The following is a 24,869-nucleotide window of genomic DNA, read 5'->3' on the forward strand; positions in this document are numbered from 1 at the left end:
GCCCAGGCACCGTGTGCTCGAGGTTCCAGATCACTCAGAGCTGCCCTGAGAGAAGGGATGCCCCAGGTGGGGACAGTAAGCCCCCATTCCTGTTGGGCAGGCAGATGAAGTGGTCGAACAGATGGCAAATTTAGGGTGGGAAGAGGCAGCAGCAGCTCAGCTCCTCAGCCCAGAATCCGGTGACCCTTTCTGCCTACACTGCCCTGTGGGTGGGTGGTGAAGGCTGAAAGGGCCCAGCGAGGATGGGCAGACTTGGGGTGGGCAGAGAAAAGGAAGAGGAGTGGTAAGTCAACCAGACACTTGGAAATGCCTTCTGCGTAAGGGCAAGGCCTTCTCCAGGGATAGGAATCGGGCAGCAGAAGATGCAGCAGACTTCAATCCCTCATGTTCCAACTGAGGTGAGAGAGGGCGGAGTAAAGGGCAGGGCTGGGCTTAGGACCAGGGACTTTTAGTCATTGCCCCTCCAGACTACCTTCTCCTCTTCCTAATCCACCTCTCCCTCCTCCTACCCCCTCCTCCGGCTGGGCAAAGGCCCAGGAGAAAAGGCTGTGAACACAGCTTCTGACCCTGGGAAGAAAGCCCCAGGAATGTGGGATTTCAGAAGGGATGGGTCAGGGCAAAAGTGGCCCCTGGGACTGCATACTCTGGGGACGGATTTACTCTCCCTCGGCCCCCTCCCCAGCCCCCCTACCACCCTCTCCAACCCAGAATAGCACCCTCCTCCTCGCCAGGAGACCCTGAGCCACCCACTCATCCATAATTACCTCCTCCCCCTCAACTCTCTGCACCTGGGGAGGGGGCGGGGTGACTCAGTGAAATAAAGGCAGCTACTATATTTGAATAATTACATAAGCCAGGAGCGAGGCAGCTGGCATGTGACTCCATCAAGGTCAGGTGGCAAGGAGAGGCTGCTCCGTCCCCAGGCTCCAGCCTGGGCTTAGGCTCGATCCCAAATGGTCCTGGGGTTATGAGCTAGCTTCTGCCTTGCCTGACTGCAAGGGGGGTCTTCCTTAGGACTAACCACACGAGGAAGGCCTGTTCCCCCTCCATCTTCTTAGAAAAATTACCTCCCGGCTTCCAGAAACCTAAGGCCAGACCTAGGCTGAGCCCCAGACCTCCCCTGTGAACGCCCTCCAGAAGGAAGGACAGAGCTGAAAGGCGATTTGCCACTTCCATAGTAAAAGACCGCCTGTGGGGGCGGGCACTAGGCGTGAAGCCTGGGCTCACCTGTCGCATCTGGGAAGGAAGGACCTGCGCTCCTGTCCCTACTGCACCACTTGCCAGTCAGCTGACACTGGTAAGTCCGTGCCTCAGTTTCCTGAGCAAAAGGAGTGTCTCCCGCTTAGGGCTGGTTATAAAAGGATGAAACGACGACACAGGCAAAGCCTTAGCCCAATAGTATGTGATGGTGCTTCCAAATGGCTGGTCAGTATTATCGTTTGCATCATCATTATGACACTAAGGACTGGCTAGAGACCTCCCAGGGAGTAGGGTCCCAGTTTGCACTGACCTCTCTGAGCCAGTGACTGCTGACCCGGGAGCTGGGCCAGACTTGTTGTGTGCCCCTGACAAGCCTCTGCCCTCTCTGCCTCCATCTATAAACGAGCCCTGGGGTATTTGGAGAGGATTTGCCCCCTCCCCCATTAGTGATTTAAGGCATTGGGAGCTGCAATGCAAGTAGAATTGGTCAGGGTGGGGGTGTCCCGCCCGGGTGGGGGTGATGTGAGCTGGAGGCAGGCATGGCAGCAGTGCTGGGCAACAGCACACGGACCTCCTCAGGACCTCATGGCAGCTCCTCCTAGGGCACCATGGTGCTCCTCGCAGAAGGCAGGCTGTGCCCACCCAGGCTGTGTTACCATGACACTGGTCTCCATGGTGCCAGGCACACAGCCTTCCCTTCTCTCAGGAGTAACAGAAAGTGACAGGACCCCTCTGCCTGTCCCTCTGTCTCCATCAGCCCCTGTGAGGTCCCTGAGCCCCTGAGGGGGGAGAACAGGGAGGAAGGACGGGTTCCACCTCTGAGGGTCAACAGAGTGGCCAAGAGAGGACTCAGAGTGACAAAGGTGGAGGAAGAGATTACAGAAGGTGGCACTGAGCGGGGAAGGGCAGAACGCTGGGGAGACAGGCTGGAGGGAAAAGGCAGGCGGTGAGGAAAGAGAACACACTATGGTTAAGGAGGGGGAGTACCTCCCAGGCTGACAGGTGGTGGGAGGCGCTGTCCAGCCCATGTCTTTGGTCCCAGTGTTTGGAGGTGGGTGGAGATGGGAGGACAGAGTGGAGGAGGAGCAGCAGGAAGGATGGGGACAATTTTCCTAGAGAGCTTTGTGTGGGGGGGAGTTCATACATGTGCAGAGTGTGTGCGTGCATGTGTGTGTGTGTGTGTGTGTGAGTGCAGCTGAGGTGTGCAGGCACGTGTGTGCAGGGAAAGTGTGTGTGTGGCTTGTGTGTGCCTGCGCCACTGTCTCCAGGGTGATAAATACAGTAACAGGAGCTGTAACCAGGGCAGGGAAAGTACATAAATTCCCACAGGCTGAAAGCGGCATGAGGCGGGGACACACTAAGGGATGACCAGAAACGGTCCCTGACACATCTTTCCGGGGCCAGTTCCTCGCTGGGTGCAAGTGACCTGGGCGCACACACACACCTTACGTGCAACCCGTATAGTAGGAACAAAGAGCAATTCAGAAGGGCTTCCTGAAGGTGTCAATCGGAGGAGAGACTGGGAGGTTCATGCAAGCTGTACTTACATGTATAAGAGACAGACAGACAGACAGACATTCTCAAGATCAGGGTTTGGGTCACTTGGGTCAACAGAGCTGGCTAAAGGAATAGGAAATTCATTTTTCTGGTGGGGAGAAGACTCCAAGGAGCCCATTTGACGGGGTTCTGATCACATGTAAGAAACAGATAATACAGGTAAGAATCCCAACACCAGAGGCAGGAGGAGAGGGCTGGAGGGCCCCCGGGCCAAGTAAGCACCATATGCAACAGGCTGCTCACTGCAGTGACATCACTCTGCCTTTGGCTCATGCCATTCCCTCTCCTGCAGATGCCTTCCCCCCAACTCCATCTGCAGTAACACACTTGTTTTCCAGCCTCACCTCATCGTGGAGTCTTTCCTGATCGACTCTCAACAGAAGGCTCCCTCCTTCCCCCACACCACTTACTCAGCCGCTCCCACTCGGCGCTCAGTAAAGCTCTACACTCAGTAGATGTTCAGGAAACACTCACTGAATGACAATATATGGGCCTGGAGAGGATTCTGGATGCCGTGGTGTCCCCCAGACATATTTGGGAAGGGGATTATCGAGGGATAGTGCTAAGTACTCCACTTATTGGCTCATTTATCCTCCCATTAGTAGGTACAGGCATACCTTAAAGATATTGTGAATTTGGTTCCAAACCAATACAATAAAATATAATAATCTTTTTGCAGGTGGAGGGTCTGCCTTTACTTTGTAAAAAAACACAATATCTGTGAAGCACAATAAAGTGAGGCATGTCAGTACTATTAATATCTCCAAAGTACAGATGATGAGAATATGGCGGATCATAAACCTTGGGAATTCAGTCAAAGCTCCACAGCTTGTAGATGGAGTGTCGGCCCAGCTGGCATTCACACCCACACTTTTCAAAAAAACTCAGCTCTGGTCAGGGGGCCTGGGAGCCACCAGAGCATGGGCCCAGGACAGGAGCCCTCCTCCCAATCCAGCTCAGGGGGGCGAGGGGAGGGGTTAGGGCCCATCTTCCCCTCCTCTACCCCATTGATTTCCTGCAGAGCCCAAGGGTCTCCTGAGGACCAGAGGCTCTTGATAGCTGCTGAATGCTTGTAGAGTGGGCAGGTTGAGCAAGGAGATGGAAGAGATAGACATCCCACCCCACCTCCCACTCCCAGCCCTTCCCCCATCTCTCTTCTCAGCCACCTTCCCATCCACAATGCTCTCGGACTTGCCACGGCTTTCTCTCCCAGGGCTCCCTGTGGTCCCTTGAAATTAGGCCCAGACTTGGGTTGACTCTTAAAGGCCTGTCCTCCTCCCCCAACAAATCAGCCCATCCCCCCTCAAGTCCCACCTGCCCCGTGCGCACCGTCTTCACGGCCAGTTCAGGGGCACCTTTTACAGGAGGCCCTCCCTCTCCAAGAGCTGCTGCCCTCCCATCAGCAGGTCTAGCTTTGAGCTCCTCAGCCACCCCCCACCCTCCGCCAACCCAACCTCAAATAACATGTGGACAAACCTCTCAAGACATCCCATTTCTAGGAATCCTTGTGACAAAGACCAACAGAGCTTCCTAACCCACCCAACACCGCTGACATTGCCAAAATTCATTAAGGTTGAGGCCCTAATGGCTCGTGATTCCAAGAAAAAGTACATTAAACTCCAGACAGTTCAGATCCTCTTCCCCAGAGAACAAGTGGGGCCACTTATGAGAGTGAGCAGAGTTGTAATAAGGAGAGGAGTGCAGGAGGGAAACCACTCCAAAGCAGGGCAGTGGAAATGGACTTCAGCCCAGACCCAGGAGAGCTGTGTGACCTTGGGCCAGTTGCCTGCCCTCTCTGAGCCTTACTTTCTTCCTCTGCCAGGAGATAGTGCATAGAGCACAGGAGCTGAAACACGATAGGTGCTTGGTAAAGAGCTGTTCCTTCCTCTCCCTCCCCCTCCCCCTCCTACTCCTCTTTCTCCTCCTTTCTCTTCTTCCTCTTCCTCCTCCAGGATTCTAGATTCCAGGAGTCTGAAACACATCCCTGCTCTGTGCTGCTTCCCAGAATATCACCAAAGTTAGAGGCAAAATTAGGTCCCAGCCCCCACTCCAAAAGAGCAAGGCCTGAGACAGGATGGTCACACTAGAGACCTCCCTAGCCCGTTCTGAGACCCAATGTTGAGCTGTGGCTGCTCCCTGGTGGCCCCATGCAGTCACTGCAGCCAAGCCCTTGGCCAGGGCAGTGACATCGGCAACTTAGGAGAGGGCAGACACCAGTTTCAACCATCCTCTCTCTCAGCCTCAGTCCAAGGTCAGATTCAGGGAAGATTCCAGCCCCTGAGCACCTGGATGAGGGCTGTCCTGGCTGTGGGTGAATGGTCAGCCTGGCCTGGAGAAGCCCACCTGGGGCAAGATAAGAGTCCAAGACTCAAGGGGCTCAGCCCCAGCCCTGGACCCATTCCAGTCTCCTGGCATCCATCTCCCATTAGCAAGGAACAAGGGACCTGCAGTCCAGGTTCCCAAGGTTCCTACCCAAACCCAGGCCTCCCCATGGAGCAGAGTCACATGAGTCAGAGGTCATGTGACCCATCTTCCATCTCTCTGCCTAGCCCGAGTGGTTGAGACTGAGGCTGAGAGGTCATTCCTGTCTGCCCGCTGGGCCCCTGGAGAGAGGCGGTAATGAGACCAGGCAGAGGTGGGAATGTGGTGTCTGGCATCGTCCCAGGGAGTCCCAAATCCATCTCTGAGCAGCTCATTATCTCCTCCACTTGCCAGGGCCTTGTCTTCTTGGAGGAAATGACCCAGCAGTGCCTAGTGAGGGCAGCTTCCCTATGAAGGCAGGGCCTGCCTCTGGAGAGGTATGCACAGGGGCCAACAGTACCCTGAGGCCCTTCTTCCTAATTTAATAAAACTCCTGTGACCCCGTGACCTTGTGACTCAGAGGAGCTGGTGGGAGACTTCCCTGAGTCACACACATGCCACACAGGCTCCTGCTCAGGAATAGGGGCCAGTCTGGATGGGGGTATGTCCTGGCTAGGATTGGGACCAGCACTGCCCACCCAGGCTGCACAGAAGTACAGTCGGATGGCATGGAGCCAGGCTGTGGCTCTGCCTGGGGGAGGGGAGAGTGGCTGCAGGGCCTAGAGAGAGCAGAGCCCAGGCCCGGCTTCAGGGCTCCAGCACTCACCTCTGGGCTCCTATCTCCTCCTGCACCGGACGCCAGAAACCCCCAACCAATCACAGGCCTGAGCACCGCAGAATAAAATACACAGATATATTTATAGTATCAAAAGGTCCCCAAAGTGGGGAAGAGGCACCAGGCAACCTGGGCCCTCCCAGGCGGCCCAGAGCAGAAGAGGGACCGAAGACCCCAAGTCCACCTCTCGGCCCTGTAGAAACTTACCCAAGAGCTCCCCCGCCCCCGCCCCCGGATGAGTGTTCCTAGAGTATCAGCTCCCTGTTGTTTGTGCGAGGCGGCAGGCTCCCTTCCAGCGGGGGCCCCAGAGCCTCGAGCCTCTGGAAGGATGGTGTCCCTCCAGAGTTCCTGATTGATGCCCATCTCTCCAACCTCTCCAGCTCAGGGTGGGTGACCCTGGGGGAGAGCAGACCAGGCCAGGAGGCCTGTGCAACTGGACTGAGCAGGTGCGGGGTTCCTCCTCAGACAGGCCCTGCTGCCCCCACCCCAGCCAGGGATCCCCATGCTGCTGCAGTCTGGATGTGGAATGTAGGGGTGCAGCTTCCTCATGCGCCCTCTGCTGGCTCACGGCAGGCACGCAGGGCATGAGGGTGTCGGAACAGGAAGGCTTCCAGGCAGCAAGAATCCCAGAGCCAGGGACTGGCTCCTGCGCTCACATGTTTCTCAGGAGCTGCGGGGAGACACAGAAGCCCAGGTTTCATAAGCACCTGGTGAAGGCTCACAGGGCCACCACGCGGAGAGGGGGCTCCCATGAACCAAGTGAACAAAGGGGCCGGTCAGGACTCCTACTGAGGCCAGAGGAACAGAGCCCCCGGGCACTCAGAAAGGAGAAGCAAAGAGGCAGTCGGGTGGAAGGCAGCGTCCAGCCAGGACCCTAGCCCTGCCCCCAGGGATGGAGCCACTCACAGAAAGGGGGTCCGCGGCGAAGGCAGCCACGCTCCGGCGCATCTCGTTCTCACTGCCACGCAGGGGGATCAGCGACACGCTGCCCAGCCGGACCTCAGGCGCCACCCGGGACACGCGGGAGGGCTCCGCGGGCCACACCAGGCCATCGTGCTGGGGAGCAGGGGACGAGAGGGATGCTGAGACCCGGGCTCAGCTCTGGCCCAGACACTCGGCTCCAGATCCACCCACCCTTCCCAGAAATGACTCCAGCTATGGTCTGAGGTGACACCCTCAGCTTTGATCCCAGCCGATATGAGAAGCAGCTGTTAGGAGAACATGACTGTATTCCTGGCAAAGCCCAGCCAATTATGTTACCCAACAACTCTCCTCTCCCGCTCCACAAACAAGCTGCTCCGGGAACGCAGCACCAATGCAACAGTTTGCCTCCTCTCACCAGGAACCAAGGAAACTACAGCATCTACCGTTTCCCTTTAGACCTTGACTACTAAAAGGAACTCAGCCCAGGCCCTGGTACAGTTTTGTCTCTCTTCTTCCTAAACAGTTCTGAGCTCTCCGCTAAAACCTGTTTAAGCCTAACCCCTCGGCCCTGCTCCAAGTCCCCAGCCTGCTCCCACCTGGCCCACTGCAGCAGCCGCCTCCCCGGCCTCCTCGCCTCCAGGCCAGCCCCGTAGTCCATCCTCCCCTGCATGCCACGTCCAGAATGAGCCCTTAAACTCAAACCCACACCCCTCTTTCTTGCTTAACACTCTCCCTTAAAACTGCCGACTAGGTCAGCTTCAGCTTCCGTTGCCTTCAAGGGCCTTTGAGGCTTTGCTCCCAACTCCCTTTCCAGTGCATGCCTGGCACTCCTAGCTTTCTCTCCACACCCCGCTGGACAGCCTGTAGCTCTCTGCCGTGCCTCTGCGTTAACTGTTCCCTTTGCCTAGAAGCCACCCCCCACCTCCTACCTTTGCTTGTACGTCCCCTCATCCAGAAAGACTCGGCTCCCATGACCCCCTCTCCCTGCTGCCTTCCCCTCACACCCACCCAAGGACAGGGGTCTGCACCCTTTGTATCTAGCTTGCCCGGCTCCGGGATGGACCAGAGCAGGCACTGGGAAGGGTTTAATGAGCAAAGGAACAAACAAAATGGATTTAAAACAACTCAAAATTTCCTTGAACAGTTGGTAGCCCGAATAGTGGAGAAGCAAACATCCCATTCACCACAATGAATGCCTCCTTGGGCCTCCCTTCCCCCCAACACCCAGGCCCTCTGCACCTGGTACCTGCACAAAGAGGAAGGTGGCGAACCACTCCCGGAGCTCCATCTGCGTCTCACAGCAGAGGTACCTGCAGGGTGGGGCACAGGTCCCGATGCTGCCAAGGGAACACCCTGCCCATCTCCCCAGCCCAGGGCCTCAGGGGAGGGCACAGATCTGCACAGTGAAGGGGACCCATTCAGGGGGACAGGCTACCATCTCTCCTCGGCCTAGGGCCCTCGCTCACCACTGCTGCTTCTCGTGTTTCTCTGTCTCATGCACCACAGTGAAGCCCCAGCTGCAGAGGGGTGAGCAGACGGTCAGTTGACAGCCCCCAGCGGCCTCACAGCCCAGGTTCCCAGGTTGGAGCCCAGAAGCCTGGGCCAGGGCCGGGAGCAGAGCTCGGGGCCTTCTTGCAAGGGTAGCATGTCCTAGCTACTGCCTCTTCTTCCAGCCCCTCCCTCCCTCCCAGCCTCCCAGCCCTTGGCTCCCCCATCCTCAGTCCTACCCTACCAGAGCCCTGGTGCCTCAGATAAAGCCAGACACAGCCAGCAGAGAGTCAAGAAAGTCAGAACACCGAGCTGGTGGCTTCTTAAATTAATAACATTAATTATTATTATTATGCATCGCTTTTCAATTTTTGAAAACATACAGCCACCCTTTGAAACAACTGTGGTATTATTTCCCCATTCTACAGATGCACAAAGTGAGGCATAGAAAGGTCCCAGAGAGAGTCAGTGAAAGGGTTTCAATCCAGGCCAGTAGTTCTCAACTATGAGCAAGGATCAGAGTTCCCTGAACACTTGTTACAGCACAGAATGCTGGCCCCGCCCCCAGGATCAGCAGGTCTGGGAAGCCACACCTTCAGAACCATCGAAGCCACGTCAAGTTCAAAGCCCCCAGATGTACCTTCCCCCATCTGTTCTGAGCCCCCATAGCCATAGACCCAGCTCCCCAGGCCCAGCTCACCAGGTGGGTGGCCGGAGTTTCTTCTTCACTCCCAAGTAGACTCTGAGGCTCTTCACGGGCCACTCCTTCTCAGGTCTGTGACTCTGGGGAGGGGGTGGGAAGAAGGAGAGGGTGCTTCAGTCAGTCGGGTAGACATCGGGGTACTTCTCCCCACTAGGTACCTCCCCCCTCCCTCACCCAGCCCCCTCTGCATCCCAGCACCAGGAGGCCTTCCTGACAAAGCCCGCCCTGTTCACAATCAGCCCAATGAAGCCCCCAGGCCTCTCTCCCTGCAGCGGCATCAGACAGTCAACCCTCAGTCCCCCGGGCAGCTGTTCCAGCGGGATCCAGAGCAGTGAATCCCAGTCCCAGAGACAGACGTCTGTACATCACCCTCTGGCACCAAACTGAACAAGCGTGGGTGATCTGGTTGGCTGCTCATGTTTGCCTCAGGTTATTTATCCCTCACCCCTCCCTGCCCCATGGAGGCTCCAGGGTTGACGGTGTGACAGCAGCTATCGCTCTCTGGCTCCACGAGGGGAAGGCTGATGATAAGCTGAAGCAGAACAGCCGTTCAGGAAGCGAGAGGCCGATGTACTGAGCAGGGACACCAGGACATCGACAGGCTCACTTCTGGCCTCACGTCTGCAAATGGGTCTGCACGTGGCAGGAGCAGGCTGGCTCAGAGGCAGGGAGAGGGGAGCGATAACCCCCCAAGGAAGAGGTTGGAGGTCAAGCTAATGAGTCTTCCTCCTGTTCTGGGAGCCACTTGCTCGAAGGCCTGTCCCCACCAGGCACCCCTGGAGCCAGCAGCGGCACCAGGGTGAATGGAGGGGAGATGGACTCACTTACAACCAAAACTGGGGGTCAGAGATTGAGCCAACCCCACCATGTCTCCCACCATTGCTCCTCGGCACCCCCAGGCATGGCTCCTCTGCAAGAACAGAAAGAGGGAACTAGGGGGTGGCCAGGGGAGAGAGACAATGTCAGGAATTGGCGGGTTCCCTGTGAGGTCACTAAAGGATGAACTGCCTAGTAGATGGACTGATTAGTGGAGATTTCAGTGCTGTCATAAGTGGTGGCTTAAGAGCAGCTCACTAGGACCCTTTATCCTGCTTTCACCCAATCCCCCCTGATGACCGAGGCCTTGATGGAGAAGCCCTAAGTCTCCTACACACAGCACCTGCCCAAGACAGCCTGGGACAAACCGGGCCGTGGGCACAGGATGATCCAAGCTGCAGGCAGGAGGAACCGGGGCAGTGGGAGGGAAATAAGCTGTGGATATGGGAAAAACAAGGTGTGGGAAGAATACAAGGAGGAAACCTACATGCATGAGCTGAGAGAATTGAAAAAATCAGACTGCAGGCTGAAAGAAAGCAGGTGGCAGGACCGGAGAGACTGAGACAGGCTGTAAAAGAAACTGGGCTGCAGTCGCCATTCTGACAGCCCGGAACCCTCTCTTGGGTTAAAAAGAGCGTGGCTCCAGCGGTGACAGGAGATGAGGAGCAGTACTCTAACTCAAATCTAGGGGCCTCTGTTATTGGCTCCTCCACCTCCACACTGAGTCTTCTGGAAAATTCTAGAGCATCACATTGATGGGGGACTCCTACTTTAGGAAAAGGACTCTGGGAGAGGTTTGGGGATGAAGGGCAGGAACCTAGGCCACAAGCTCAGGGTAGGGCCAATGCTGACAGGCGAGAGGGCAGGGAACCATGCCTGGAGATGGCCAGGAGCTCTGGCTTGTCCTCATGCTCCCCCCAGGCTCACTTGGCCCCCAGGTGGTGTAAGGCAGCTGGCAGCTGGCCCACAGCTACTCACGGTCTCAGGGGCCCCGCTCCATGGCCTCTGGCTCTGTTTGATAGAGGATCAGGGTTACAGAAGAAGGAGGCCCAGGTCCAGAGCCAGGACGGTGTGCGTTGTGGTGTGTGGTAGGATGTGGCATGTATGTGCAAAACATGTTGGGAAAAAGGTTGTCAGGATAGGATTTGGTCTGGGAAGAACCCAGCATGTGGACAGAGTGGGCCCACAGGGGATGTGACCTGTGCAGCAATAAGATATGCTGGGGCCACAAGTTGGGCTGTCACCATGTAGCATGTTCCTGTGTGTGTCATAACAAGACACAGGCACAGGTGGGAAAGCACAGGCCTGACGTGATGGCATCCAGGTACCAGGGCCGAGTCGGGCTATAGAACAGAGCAGGGTAGCCACCCAGGGCCACTGCTGTGTTGGCCCAAGACCCCTCAGTAGAGACGCTCCCACTGGCAAACCCGAGGGAACACCAGCGCATGCGTGTCTGTGCACACTCAGGTGCAGGGCCCTTCGCGAGGCGGGACCCGGCAGGGCCGCTCACCCGGATCTCCTTGTAGAGCCGCAGGCAGCTGCTGTTGAGGATGAAGTAGCGATCGTGGAAGCCACCTGAGGGCAGGCCCAGGCCCAGGAGGCTGCGGTCCTCTCGGAACTTCATCATGCCATGCTTGGTGTCACCCACATGGCTGGCTGGGGAAGGACTGGAGTGGGCATAGACTGCACAAACCTCCTAGCCGTGGGTCCAGACGCCCAGGGTAGGGTCCCAAAATGAAGGAAAGTGCCCCATCCTACCTCAGCCTCTGAAGAGGCCTGCCCGTCTGGTGCCCACTGCCTGAGCACCATTACACATCACACCGCCAGGTCCTGCCCTGTAGACAGCGCCCACCCAGGTATTCCACCCATCCAGGTACACCACCTACCCAGGTACAGCAGCATGGCCTCCATGGACTGGTACTTCTTCACCACCAGGTGGCTGTCTATGCCCAGCCCGTGCAGGATGGGCAGCACTTTCTCCGAAAAGTGCAGGGGGCGTTCTGGGGAGAGGACACACCCACCGTCACCAGGGTCACGTGGTGTGACAGCACTGAGGGCTGGCACATGGACACACATCACCGCCACCCAGCACCACCACAATCCCCATGACCCCCTCCCACACCCGAGCTTCAGGCATGACACATCCTGTTGGCGCCACGGCTGCTCGACCCAACGTGTCCAAACCCAAGCGGTGAGCTTTCCTATTGTCCTCGTGAGGAAACACAGCTCCACCCGCCAGGCCGCCCAGCCAGAACCACCCCTCCTCCCTCCACGGGTCAAGTCTCCCTGCTTTTGCCCAGCTCCGTTGCTTCTCCTTGGCCATGTCATCATCATCTCCTCAGACTCACACTGTGGCCTTCGAAGCGGTCCTTGCATGAGCTCTCACTCCCATCTCCCCCAGCTCTCTCCACCCAGCAGCAGGGAGACAGCTTTTCAAACTCCCAGTCACTAACCCTTCTCTGGCCTCGCACTGTCGTCAGGCCCCGAATGGCCACCTCTCCCACTGCAGCACAGCCCCACCCTGCCAAACCCCTCACGGCCCTTATCTCACGCTCACTGAAAGGCGCTGTCTCTGTCTTTGCCAATGCTGTTCCCCCTCTTCACCAAGTTGCCCCTTTTCTTCACATCCTAGTTCAGGGACCCCAAAGCCAGAGACCCTGTTGTAAGTTCTGGTGGAGTGGTGGCCCTTTCCTGAACAGCAGCCGACACAGCTGTAGTTGTACATTTACTGACATGCTCACAGGATTAATATCTCTGTTCCATACCAGACTAACCCCTAGGAGGTAGGGACCGCATATTGGCCTAGAACTCTAGAAATAACACTAAAAATGCACAGAGATATACCTCACCATCCACTGCCATCAAGGTCACCCTTCACCCTAAAATGCCTTTATCACCCCCCTTCACTATCATAGCCTATTCACACAACACCAATACAACCATCTTTACCTATACCACCACCCACCCACCCCATGGTCATCACCACCCATGGTCTCCTTCACCATCAACAAGGTCACATGATCAATCCCATGATCAAATTCAGCACCATTACCATTGCAAGCAACACTATTCTCATTGACCTGAGAAAACATTGTCTTAGCTGACACCATATACCCACCCCTTTACTGTCCCTCCCAGCAGCACTATAACCGTGACCTCAAGCCCCACCAGCACCATTACCACCAACTACTGAGATCACAGTGTGCCAACAGTCTGTCATTCCAAACCCTTTTCACCACCACTGCTCCCACACTTCAGGGTAAGGGAAGACACGCTGGAGCTGCGGCCCAGACAAGGACACACTGGCACCATATCTTGGTGGTCACCCACCTGTCTCCTCCCTCTCATTGACCTCAAAGCAGGTCCAATAGTCCTTCTCCCTGATGCTCACATTCCTGCGATCCAGGATCTCCAGGGTGAGCTCCTCAGCTGTCATGGATGCTGGGATCTGTGAAGACCAAGAGGAGATCAACCTAACCTATCCCCTGCCCCGCCGCAACCCTGCTGTGCGATCCAGCCCTCCCCGCTCAGGGTCCTCTGATGGCCTGGGATGCAGCGGGGTGTCTCTGAGTCATCCTGATGAGCTGGGTGGGGAGGCAAGGAAGAGGAGGCCAAGCACCACCCAGATGCAGGTCCCAAACTAGGGCTCCCTTTGGGGTAGAAGCCCTGCTCCCACAGCCCTCTGAGCCTGTGTCTGGCCCAGCCTGACTTTTCTGGCCACTTGGCCTCTAGGTCCCGGGCCCCCACCTTGATATGCTGCTCAGCCTCTGCCTTCTTCTCCTCCAGGTACACAGTGCAGATGAAGTCACCGGCGTGCTGTAAGGAGACAGGGCTGGATGCCTGGGGTGTGGGTGCAGGTGGATGGCCTGGGCCCCCCACCCCAGGTCCTGTCCTTCACCTGTGTCCCACTGGCAGTGCCAGCCACACGCATTTTTACAATGGCAGTGATCTCTTCCCGCTGCTTCCTCAGCTCCTCCTCGTCCACCTGGGAAGGGGGCAGGGGCAGAGACAGATGGTCACTGCTGTGCAGGGGGCTCAGCCCTGCCCTCCACCCCACAGACCAGGGGCGCACACTAAACACCACCACATAGTGGTTGATGAGGTCTTCCACCACGTGGCCAGCTTTGTTGTCCTGCCCGTCTGTCTGGAAGAGCGTGGGCCCAAACACGATAGCCAGGTTGTGTGTGTTCATCTGGTTCGTGTCGGAGAAGCACTGGACGCTGGACAGGGAAGGACGGAGGCTTTGAGTGAGGAGTCCGGCCCACCTCACCTTCCCAATTCCTGACAGGTCCATGACTGGAGAGAGCCAGGAAAGATCCTGGTCAGAGCAGGGTTCATTAAGGGGAAGTGGGCACACTGCTTGGCCATGTTTTAGGTCCTTGGGAAGAGTAGGGCTGGGAGCTGGAGACCTGGCAAAGGTCTCCATTCTCCAACTGCAGGAAGTTGGAAGACAAAGTGTCCAAGATTAGGGCACCTCATAAGTCAACACTCAGTTCCCAGGCCTACCTGGCTCCCAGAGGAGGGCAGTCAGCAGGGCTGGGAAAGAAGCGTCTCCTCTACCTCATCCCCGCACAGCCTCCCAAAGGCAGCGCTCCTCACCAGTACAGGTGGCTTATCAGGGCCTTCACCGTGGCCCGGTTGACTGGCGGCAGACGTGCCAGGAGCCCCCGGTACCTGGAGATCTTCTCCTCCTCATCCTCAATCTCTGGGTTGGGGGAGATAGATCAGGTCAGGATGCTCCCTGCCTCCTCCACCTGTAACACCCCCACCCTATCCCAACCCTCTGGCTGCTCTGCCTGCCTCTCGCCCCAGGGAACAGTACTCCCTGCCCCCGCCAGGGCAAATACTACCAGGCACTCAGGAGTTGCCAGCAACGTATAAAATGACAACAGGAATGAAAAACAGGAGGGCGGGGGGACTCAGTCGCCCAAGTGATACTGGGGAGGAGCTGGAATCCTGAGACAGGAATGGACAAGTCAGCAGCACTGGCCTGGATCTCGCTGGGCCCACCTGACACCTCCAGCCAGAACAGGCGCTGGGCTCGAGTGAAGAGCCCATCGGGCAGGTCCCGCAGGAAGCGTTTGAGCGCCGAGGAGACGTTGTCCACGTGCTGCTCGCCCTCCTTGAGGTGCACGGAGCGAGCATCTTGCCGCAGGCTCTCCAGCAGCTGCTGTGTCTTCGAAGTCTGCCCACACTTGCGGTAGATTCCCTCGGAGGTCAGGCCTGGAGAGGGGTGGAGCTGAGCTGGGGGTGGACAAAACTGAGGGCCTAAGCCCTAAGGCATTGGTCACGGGGTGGGGCCTCCCAGCTTCTTTCGCAGGGACTCTGGGAAGGGGAGGCTTGGCCTCTGGGACAGCTCACCACACTGCGTGATGTAGTCCACGCAGCGGTACACAATCACTGGGATGTCCGAGTCTCCCAGCTGCTGCTCCGACAGCGTATCCCCCGAGCTGGCCGCTGCTTTCTGGATGGAGCCCAGCCAGCCCACGAAGTCCAGGCGCCGCTCTCCCTGGATATACAGTGTCCTGGGCCCGGGACAGTCAGTCACTTGGGGTCTAGCCCTGCCCCAACCCTCCCAGCTTCTCAGAGCCCCGCAGGGAGACCAGGCTCACCTCCTCCTCTCCACCAGCACCAGCACCTGGTTCTCGCTGTCCCCTTGGACGGCTGTGGAGGGGGGGCCAGGAGAAGTGAGGCCTGGGCCTTGTTCATGGTCCCCAACTTGCTCCCTCCTGAGGCTCTCTGAACACACACACACACACACACACACACACACACACACACACACACACCCCTGGGACCCACCCGCCAGCATATGGGGTCACAGGGTAGCATTCAGACTTCCAGGGAGGGACTGGGAGCCTGGGAGTCCAAGACCCTGCAGGTTGGGGCCCCAGGGCTGGATCCACGCACAAAGCTCCTGCAGTTTCCGCAGTTGCAATGGCTCCTCACAAGGCCCCTCTGGGAAGATGGCATGGAGCTCGGAGCCGGTGAGAGAGAACCAGCCCTCCTGGGCCCGCTGTAGGCTCAGGCCAGCTTTGTAGGGTAGGCGCCCAAGTCGCTCAAAATCCCGAGTCAGCAGATCCTCAGCCAGGGGAGGCACGAACGCCTGTTGGGGAAGACCAGAGACTGCTTCGGCCACCAGCACTACCTGCCCAGACACCTTGGCTTGTGGGTGCATACCCACTGCCCACGTAGCTGCCTTCTCTCTCTTCCCCGGGGCAGAACCCAGCAGAGTGAATGAACTCAGGTGTCATTTCTCAGTGCCCTGGGGACCCAGGTGAGTGTCTCGGTCCTGGCTCTTCAGGTGCTCCGTGCTGATGGGGAAGACAGATGGAGTCCAGGTAGCAATGACAGTGTAATCAGTGCCACAGCAGAGGACAGGGAAGCCTTGGCGCCCGGGGGCGCAGAGAAGGACATCCTTCTCTGGTGTCAGAAGGTTTTCCAGAGAAGGGCACATCTGAGTGGGTAAGATATGGGGCTCCCCGGAGGGAGCCTGGCTGGAGTCCCCAGGGCAGAGCTCTCCTCTGCAGGATCCCTGCCTCCTTTCTCCAGGACAAGGAGACTGCTGGGGGCAGCACTGTCCGTCCTAAGACGGCTCTGCCTGCCATTCATTATTACACATCTATTGAGCACCTACGGAGTACAAGGCCCACGTAGTTGAGACAGGTTTCCTGACCACCCGCAGAGTGCTGCGGATTAGGTAGGCCCTGGGCCTGAGAGCCTGCCCTGTGTCGGCTGCCCTCCATCCTGGGGGAGCTGGCATATATGGGATCTGCCAGGAGGTCCCACCACACACCCTGTAGGACTCCCTCCCGCCCTCCTGCTAACCAGGCCCACCTTAGCAATGCACTTGACCCACTCACGAGCCAGGTCCGCACTCTCCAGTCCAAACAGATATAGTCGCTCTCCCTCCGTGTACACCTCAAAGGTGTGCTCAAAGCTGTAGATACACAGGCCAGGATTCAGCCCCACCTACAGCCCTGCCCCCACATCACTGCTGTTCTCTGCCCCACCCCATGACTGCCCCAGTGAGTGCCCTTCACCAGGCCCCCTAAGAGTTGGTGGGAAAGCCCTCGGTGGGGCCTCGGGGGACAGTGTGACTCTGAGGAGGTCCTGCCCCTCTCTGGGCTTCTTCCCAATGGGGTGGGGAGTGGGTTAGACCTTATAGGAATAACAGTCTGTGATTCTGCCCAGGGGTGCTCACCCATGGGTGTCAGGAGGGGACACTGCCAAGCACACAATCTCGCTGGCCCGAATCTCCCCGTTGGGGGTCACTGCCCGCTCATTCTCATAGTAGCTCAGGATCCCATCACTAAGGACACACCAGCGTCGGCTGAACTCTGGGGAGAAATTTGTCAAGGGAGCCATGAGACAGCCTCCCACCCTCACCAGAAAACCACCTCTGCATTCTCCCTGGGCTCCCACACCTACCTGGTTCATTTCCTCTTCATTCTAACTCCCAAGCTTCCCCGAATTTCACCTTCCTTTCTGCAGCCCTGTGACCCAGCCCAGCCCAGTCTCTCCCCTGGACCACTGCAGTGGCCTCTCCACTGCTCTTCCAGCCTTGCTTCTTCCAAGAGTCAAAAGTGATCTAGCACTGGCCAGTGTTTTCAGTGGTTAGAGTGCCGTCCTGCACACCAAAGATCTCGGGCTCAATACCAGGTCCAGGGCATTTACCTGGGTTGCAGGTTCAATCCCCAGCCCTAGTCAAGGCACATGCAGGAGGCAACCAAACAATGTGTCTCTCACATCAATGACTGTCTCTCTCCGTCTCTCCCTTTCTCTCTCCCCCACCTCCTTCTTCCACACTCTAAAAGTTAATGGGAAAAATATCCTTGGGTGAGGATTAAAAAAAAAAAAGTGCTTTAGCAAACCCGATTTTGTCCTTCCTCAGCTCAAAACTCTTCCATTACCTCCCCACCTTGTCCTCAGAACAAAGTCTTCGGCCCTCAGCCTGGTATTCAAGGTCCTGCTGGGTCTGCCTGTTCCCACCTCTCCAGCCCCCTTTCTGGGCACATACCCCACCTCCCTTCTTTTCTCATCCTGTTCCCTCCCTACACCCATCATCCTTCAAAGCCAGTCCAACTGCCATAAGAAGCCTTCCATGTGCCCCTCCCAGCAGCACCCATTACTCTATACTCTGCCTCCTCTTATAATTGCTGACAAGGAACAGAAATAGGAATCTGGGCCAGGAAAGGTAGGAGAAAGAACAGAATGTCAAGGTCATTCAGACTCATGAAGCATTGAGCTTCACACTGGCTCAGGGCTTCCTGGAACCAGGACAAAAAAGGATGACTCAGGCAGCTACATAAATGACACCAGCAGGCAGAGAGGCAGAATGGACAGTGCCTCAGGGGGAGTGAGGTGATGTACAGCACAGAGCTCCAAAGAAATCTCTCTGGGAGTTGGAGGGCCTTAACTGGGAATGTTGATGGATGCGGTGAACACTGGTCTTGACAGTGATCCCACAGTGGACTCAGTCTCTCATCCTATCTATAAGATCGTGGCATTGCCCCTGTGGGTGGCATATCCCAGAACCCGGCCCCCACGGCTGAGCTCCCTCTGAGAGGACCAGCCTTGTCTCAGTCACCCTTCAGCCTGCAGACATTTGCCAAATGCCACTGTGTATAAGGCACTGTTCTAGGCTCAGGGCTATAGTGGTGACCAAGAGGAGCTTATGTTTCAGTGGGACACAGAGAATCGATAAACAGACCTATAAACAGATTAATGTCAGATAAATGGTAGGAAAGTAGGATGAAAATAGGGAGTGCTATTTTGGATAAAATGGTTCAAGATGAAGTCTCTAAGGAGTGACATTTAAACAGACCCGAATGAAGTGAGGGGCTGACCATGCAGATACTTGGAGAAAAGCATTTGGGTACAGGGCACAGTGAGTGCAAAGGCCCCCGCGGGAGTGAATATGCATGTCTGAGACCCAGCAAGGCCAGTAAGGCTGGAGCAGAGTGAGTGAGAGGAGAGAGGTCAGGGAGGTAATGCAGCATGACATGGAGGTTCTTGTAGGGTGTGTAAGGACCATGTATATACTCAGAGTTGGTGAGCAAATGGAAGACTGAGATAAGAGAGGGACGGTGCTTTAAGCTTAGTCCTCAAACTTCCTAATACCCACTGACTCCAAATGCCAGATGCTCAGCACAGGGCCCATTCCAGGAGGTGTTTAATAAAGGCTTCTTTAGTCCAAATGAGACAGGCAGTGCTGTGCTCTATGTGTTGTGCCCTACTTACATCCTGATCATGCATTTATTAAGCCCCCACTGTGTACCAGAGACCACATCCGGGAAGCCCTCCAGGTTGACTCTGCCAGGGTGCACATGGCACCCTCATGGGCCCACCAACTTGGCCAGCATCGGCTTTTCTGGCCTTGCCACCATGCCAGAATGGCACCTTCCCAGGCACCCACCTTCCCGGGCACGGCGGTCCTGCAGCGGCTTGACAGCGGAAGCAGTCTTGTAGAGGAAGCCACTGTGGCTCACAGTTGGCAGGACAACTGAGTAGTGCTTTTCCAGGGGCTTCATCAAATCCAGCCGAGGTACCTCTTTTGGGGGGGGGGGGAGGGAAGTGGGTGTGGAAAGGCTGGCCATACTTGCCATCCAAGGGGGAGCCATCACCCATACCTGGGTTGGGCATCCAAGCTTGCCTTTAAGTCACCAGACCCGGATCCCCTGACTAGCACCCTCAGGATCTCACTGCCATATCCAGAATTTTGCCCCAGCCATTTTCCAATTCTCCCCCTCATATGCAAATTCCACCCTGCTCCCAAGGCCCAGCTCCAGAACCAGGAAGTCTTCCTGACTCCCCAGCCAGGCCCATCCCACCCTCCTTGTTGCTCGTCGAGGCAAAGGGCCAGCACACTAGAATGAGGGGGGCCTTGGGCAAAAACTCGATAACAATCCCCAGAGGGAGGTTTATCCCTGATGATGCAAAGCCTGAGGAAGCGGCTTGGCTGCTTCAGTCCCAAACCCCAAGCCAGCTGGGTGGTCTCCTGTGTCTCCCTGGACACCTGGGCTCTCTCCAGCCCAGCACACCCCACCCGCCCGTGGCCCTGAGCCCAGAGCCTTGGCCGAGGAGCTCCACCCTCAGTCCTAGGACGTGGCCCCAGAGGCCAGTCCTGGGCCATGACCAGCAGCCCTCAACCCCACTGTTTCCTCCTCATCCACCCCAAGAGTGGGAGCCAAATGGGACCCAACACATCTGTGACAGAGTCTCAGACAGAGCAGTGGACAAGGCTGCTATTGTAGGTCACCTGCACATGGAGAAATGCAATACCCACCCACCCCCGCAACACACGCACAGCAAAACTGACATAGCAAAACAGACTTAGTCTGCACAAAGCCCAAAGCCCTCAACACTCCTAGGTGCAAAGAAACAGATCCACGGCAACTCAGAGACGCACAGACACAGGCATACAGATGCAGCATTGAAAGCCCACACTAGAGGTCAGGGAGAGACCCACAAAGACAAAAAGTTGCAGATGTAGAGACAGAGACACAAAGGGACACGCGTATAAAGCAGCAGCCAGATGCACAAATAGACAGTACATGCAAACCCAAACACACCCCAAATCACACACACTGTTGTACCAGGACCCTCCAGGAGCTGCGATTACAGCTGGAGTGGAATGTAATCAAACCTCACAAGGAGAAACACAGCCCCGACCCCCACTGGCATCCCTTCCAAAGGCCCAGACCCCAGCAGCAGGGAGGCCCCATCCCCCGAGGACTCCCCCATCAGTTGCTCACCCGTGGTCCGGTTGTTCCGAAGGAATTCCATCTGCAGTGTTTGCCCCGCCTGCTCAGCAAGAGCCAGGGGTGTGGGAGCCTCTGGGTCCCCCGAGAAGCAATTGACCCCAGCTCCGCAGCCCAGGAGGGCCTGGGTCTCTGCCAGGTCTGTGGTAGTGACTGCGGCACACAGGGCCTGAGAGGGGTGAGGAGGGAAGGGTCAGTCTCAGCAGGAGTGTGGGGCCAGTGGGAAAGAGAAGGGGGGGGAGTAGGATGAATGAGGTAGGAGGCACCCAGGTCTAGGGGGACCCATCCTCAAGTTGGAAGAGAGAAGACGGAGGAAGAAAAACATAGAAGAGAGGAGGAGGAAGAGGAAAGCCCAGGGAGAGAGGGTGGACAGGGGCTGCCCAGCACAGACCAGGATCCCAGCACCCAGGGCTCACCCTTGCTGGCAGCCCCAGGACCCTGTCAGCTGCCAAGCCTGCTCTCAGGAGGATCTCAAGCTCCCTCTGCCTTGTGGAAGGGCAGAAGGGGTTGCTTTGCAGCTAATTCCTCCCACATTTGAATTCCTCACCGCCTGCCCAGCCCTCCGGACCAATGGGAGTTGCCGCCCCTCCTAGCTGGCAAGTCAGACTGGGCTGGACTGGGGGCTGGACGCCGGGGTTCCTGGGAGGGGGCGGCCTGGCTCCCACTGGGCTTCTAGCTGGACTGAGCCTCCGGGGTGGGGCTTCTTGGGGGAGGGGCTGAAGGCCGACAAGAGGTCACAAATGGCATGCCCCTGCCTTGAGGCAGGCCACCTCCCACTCAGGCAGAGCCAGCAGGACCCAGAGATTGGCTCCCAGCCTGTCAGGGCCTGGGGCCTATGTGGGGCCTCATCTTGAGTGGGGTGTGGATGGGGGTGGTCAGAGCAACCAGCTGTTTTTCATAAGCCTGACAGGAAATAGCATCCCCATCAAGTTCACTCCTTTTGGCAGGAGACAGAAGGAACAGGACAGGGTGCAGGAGACAGAGGAATTGCAGGGGAGGGAGGCAGACAGATGCTGGGGATGTGGTCTTGGTCCAAGGGTCAGGCCTGGCTCCTCCTTTCTTTGCCTCAACTCTCCCTGAAGCTTAGGGACGGGCCATCTGCCCTCTGGGCCTTAGTTTCTCCATAGGCCAGCTCATCACTCAGAGCTGGTGGAAAAGATGGGCTAGGATGGTGAGAAATGTGGGAACAAGAAGAAAGGGGGTGGTCTCACAAGGCTCTGACAGTGAAGGGAAAAGGGGGGGTTGCTCTTAAGGGGCCCCAGAAACCCAGTGACCTGACCTTGTCCAGCTCCTCCTGGTTGCCAAAGAGTGGATGGTAACGGCGGTACTTGCCCTCGAGGTACTTGGCCTCCAGATGGAGCCGCCGGGCACTGGGGCTGCTGTGAGGGTGCAGGGCCTCACTGGGAGGCACACTGGCTGCCCAGAAGCAGTTCCCGGCGCCATTGCCCAGCTGTAAGAAGAGCTACAGGTGTGGACAAGAGGTTAGAGACAGCCTATGACCACGGGCCCCGTGACCTGCAAAAATCTTGGTTTTGAGGTTGCCAGGCTTATGGCTGGGAGAGTCAGGCCACCCACCCACTTTCCCTTCAGGGAAGCTGAGGGGCAGGCTGCTTGTTGGTGGCCCGGGGTGCTCCCTCACCAACCCTGGGCCTGAGCCCAGATCCTCAGCCCAGTGACAGGACAAGAGGCAGACAGTCTGAGGGTAAACATCCCAGGCCTGGCTTCTGGTTGGGGGCCTTGCTACTTCCACACCCAGTCCCACATCTGGAACTCTGCATTCCTGAGGCTATCACAGCTGGGGGAGGGCTGGCTAAGCTGACAGCCAATGGAGTGAGCGGAGATTCTGGAACCATATCCTGTCCAATATTCTCCTAAGACATTCCCCAGGGGCTGGGTCCGCAGCTCCACCCCACATAGCTCTGGAATCCAGACACAGCCCTGTTCCTGGGACAGAGCCCTACAGTCCCCACCTGGGCTCCTTTCGGGGAAGAAGGACAGGGGCAGACTCTGGAGGGTTGCAGGGGTCTAGCATTCAGGATACTATATAGTTCTTCATTCTTTCACTCTGCTGATTATCTGTTCCAATGCCATTTCCCGCCCACCTCCCCTCGCCTCTTTGTGTGGGGTGCTAGAATGCAGACACAGTCCCTGCTGCGCTGACTCACTCTGTGACTTTAAGCAAGTCATTTTCTCTCGCTGGGGTTCTATCTCTGCATCTATAAACTGCGGATCTAACCCTAACACTCGAGGGATGTGACACCCAAATTGCTCTGGAGTCTGCAGCTGAGCTGGGCTGTCAGTCCAGCATGCTTCTGCAGGTTCTCCCCTGCAACTACCACAATCAGTACCTGGGAACCCCACGTACACAGACACAAATGTACAGGTGAGTGTGTGCCCCTAAACATATATCTCATATCCACTGGCACATGTGAGTAGAGATGAAATGAAGTAAATATTTGAGGTTTTGCAGGACACAAAGTGATGGTTGTATAGTCTTTTTTTTTTTTTTCTTTTCTTTTTTTTTTTTTTTTCAAACAACCTTTAAAACTGTAAAAACATTCTTAGCTCAGTGGCCAGTTTGCTCACTGCCAAAAATCAGCTTTTCCAAAATCCACACCCACTAGATGGTCCCAAAGGTCTCTTCTAGCTCTAGAGTGCTAGGGTCTGGGAGATGCAGGCGTTGGGATTGGGAGACCTAGGCAGCAGCTAGATCCCCAATACAGGTGAAAAGCAGGGGCTCCCCACCTCGATGAGTGTTTCCGTCCACACCTTCCTGTCCATCTTCAGGCTCCGTACCTTGGAGACGCCAGCACCCATGCCACGGTGCTCTCCTGTAGACAGAGGGCCAGACTTGGGTCCTCTGGGCCGTTTCCTGCACAGACCCCTCACCTCCTTCCCCACTCCGACCCCCAGTGCTCATCCAGGGGCAGACTGGGAGAGGCCATAGGCAGGACCCAGGGGCTAGGCCTGCAGCTCCACCCACACAGCTCCACCCACACAGCTCCACCCACACAGCTCCAGAATCCAGTTACAGACCACTGCTCCCTGCACCATAGGACTGAGGCCAGCAATCATCCCCTGGGCTCCTGCAGCAGGCCCCCCACCCCCCTGGCTTCCGATGGCCAGTCTTAGCTCCCTGCAGGCCACTCTGAGTGAGCTCCATCTCTTTAAAATGCAAATTCCCTCACTTCAAATCCCTTCAGACCCCTCCAATGGCTCCCAGAATTAGATCTAAATTCCTTACCTGCTTCTCCTCCAGCTTCATCTCATGCTTCCCCCTATCCCACTCAGCCACATTTTCTCCCCTCTTCTAATCTTCCAGCTCATGCCTGCCTCAGGGCCTCTGCACTCACTGTTCTTTTTGCCTGGATTCTCTTCCCCCAACTCCCCAGGGCCTGTTCCTGACATTTAAATCTCAGTTGACATGGGGAGAGGGCTTACCACATATTTTCTGCCTAGCACTTCTGTTGGTTTGTGTATGTATTTCCAGTTTCTCCCCTATAGAAAGTAAGCTGCCTGAGAGCAGGAACCTTGATTGTCTGCTTTGGGGTCTAAGCTCAAAGCCCAGGACAAAGTGGCACATAGTGAGCACTTCATAAGTCTCTGTGGAGTGAAAGGGGAGGCGGAGTCGGGGTTGAACGGAATACAACCTTGCTCCCTTCAGGACCCACAAAGGAGCCTTGTAGAAGAGGGGGCTGGGGGCACTAGGAGTGCCTGGAACTGCATGGCTCAGGCTTCGGCCACACCTGCTTCTGCATCCCAGGCGCCCTCAACCTCCAGGAGCGGATGCCTTCCTAAGCTGGTCTCCAGCCCAGTCGTTCCTTTTCTGCACCCAGATCTCATAGCTCAAGGCCTCCTGGATGTCTGCCCTGGATGTTCCACAGGCTTCAGAGCTTTTCACTGAGCTCAAAAACTTCCCCAAACTGTTCCTCCCCCAGATCCCTACCTGAGCATTGTCAGCTCCTAAAGGGCCAAATCCCCAGCACCTGACAGTGCCTGGCACATCACAGACCCTCAGTAAATGCTGATTGAGTAGATGAGCTCCAACTTTTCCTTTCCCATCCTCCTCATCTAATCTGCCATTGGAAATTTTACACCACAGATCCTAAACACCTCTGGAATACTCTCCATAGCTCCCCCAGACTAGGCCTCCTGCTCCTCTCTCTCAGCTCCAGCAGCTGCCTCCTTACTAGTCTCCAGGGTCACTCCCTCTCAGCTTCCAACCTGTCAGAGTCTGTTGCAAAAATCTGACCAAGTCCTCCCACCGCTGCCTGCCATCCCC

The 24,869-nt window shown here is 56.7% G+C and overlaps 1 protein-coding gene across 3 annotated transcripts in view; it reads right to left on the bottom strand.

Moving 5' to 3' along the window:
* Window positions 1–5,957: 5,957 nt before the first annotated feature.
* Window positions 5,958–24,869, bottom strand: part of ARAP1 (ArfGAP with RhoGAP domain, ankyrin repeat and PH domain 1) — a 61,363-nt gene continuing 42,451 nt past the window's right edge. For 2 of the 3 annotated variants that reach the window (XM_036426828.2, XM_036426829.2), the window contains 23 exons: window positions 23,333–23,418; window positions 21,867–22,049; window positions 20,582–20,756; window positions 19,243–19,377; window positions 17,029–17,164; window positions 16,662–16,764; window positions 15,735–15,930; window positions 15,437–15,488; window positions 15,186–15,349; window positions 14,835–15,047; window positions 14,424–14,529; window positions 13,897–14,044; window positions 13,723–13,809; window positions 13,572–13,640; window positions 13,155–13,272; window positions 11,711–11,824; window positions 11,335–11,480; window positions 10,803–10,835; window positions 9,006–9,088; window positions 8,284–8,334; window positions 8,064–8,127; window positions 6,800–6,949; window positions 5,958–6,563 (listed from right to left, as the gene is read on the bottom strand). In XM_036426828.2, coding sequence (XP_036282721.1) covers window positions 6,546–6,563; window positions 6,800–6,949; window positions 8,064–8,127; window positions 8,284–8,334; window positions 9,006–9,088; window positions 10,803–10,835; window positions 11,335–11,480; window positions 11,711–11,824; window positions 13,155–13,272; window positions 13,572–13,640; window positions 13,723–13,809; window positions 13,897–14,044; window positions 14,424–14,529; window positions 14,835–15,047; window positions 15,186–15,349; window positions 15,437–15,488; window positions 15,735–15,930; window positions 16,662–16,764; window positions 17,029–17,164; window positions 19,243–19,377; window positions 20,582–20,756; window positions 21,867–22,049; window positions 23,333–23,418 — 2,630 coding nt within the window. In that variant the 3' untranslated portion in view covers window positions 5,958–6,545. The remainder of the gene's footprint in view (window positions 6,564–6,799; window positions 6,950–8,063; window positions 8,128–8,283; window positions 8,335–9,005; window positions 9,089–10,802; window positions 10,836–11,334; window positions 11,481–11,710; window positions 11,825–13,154; window positions 13,273–13,571; window positions 13,641–13,722; window positions 13,810–13,896; window positions 14,045–14,423; window positions 14,530–14,834; window positions 15,048–15,185; window positions 15,350–15,436; window positions 15,489–15,734; window positions 15,931–16,661; window positions 16,765–17,028; window positions 17,165–19,242; window positions 19,378–20,581; window positions 20,757–21,866; window positions 22,050–23,332; window positions 23,419–24,869) is intronic. The other variant, XM_036426827.1, reaches the window with a different exon arrangement.

Source organism: Pipistrellus kuhlii, unplaced genomic scaffold, assembly GCF_014108245.1.
Source record: "Pipistrellus kuhlii isolate mPipKuh1 unplaced genomic scaffold, mPipKuh1.p scaffold_m20_p_9, whole genome shotgun sequence".
Classification (NCBI taxonomy): Eukaryota; Metazoa; Chordata; class Mammalia; order Chiroptera; family Vespertilionidae; genus Pipistrellus; species Pipistrellus kuhlii.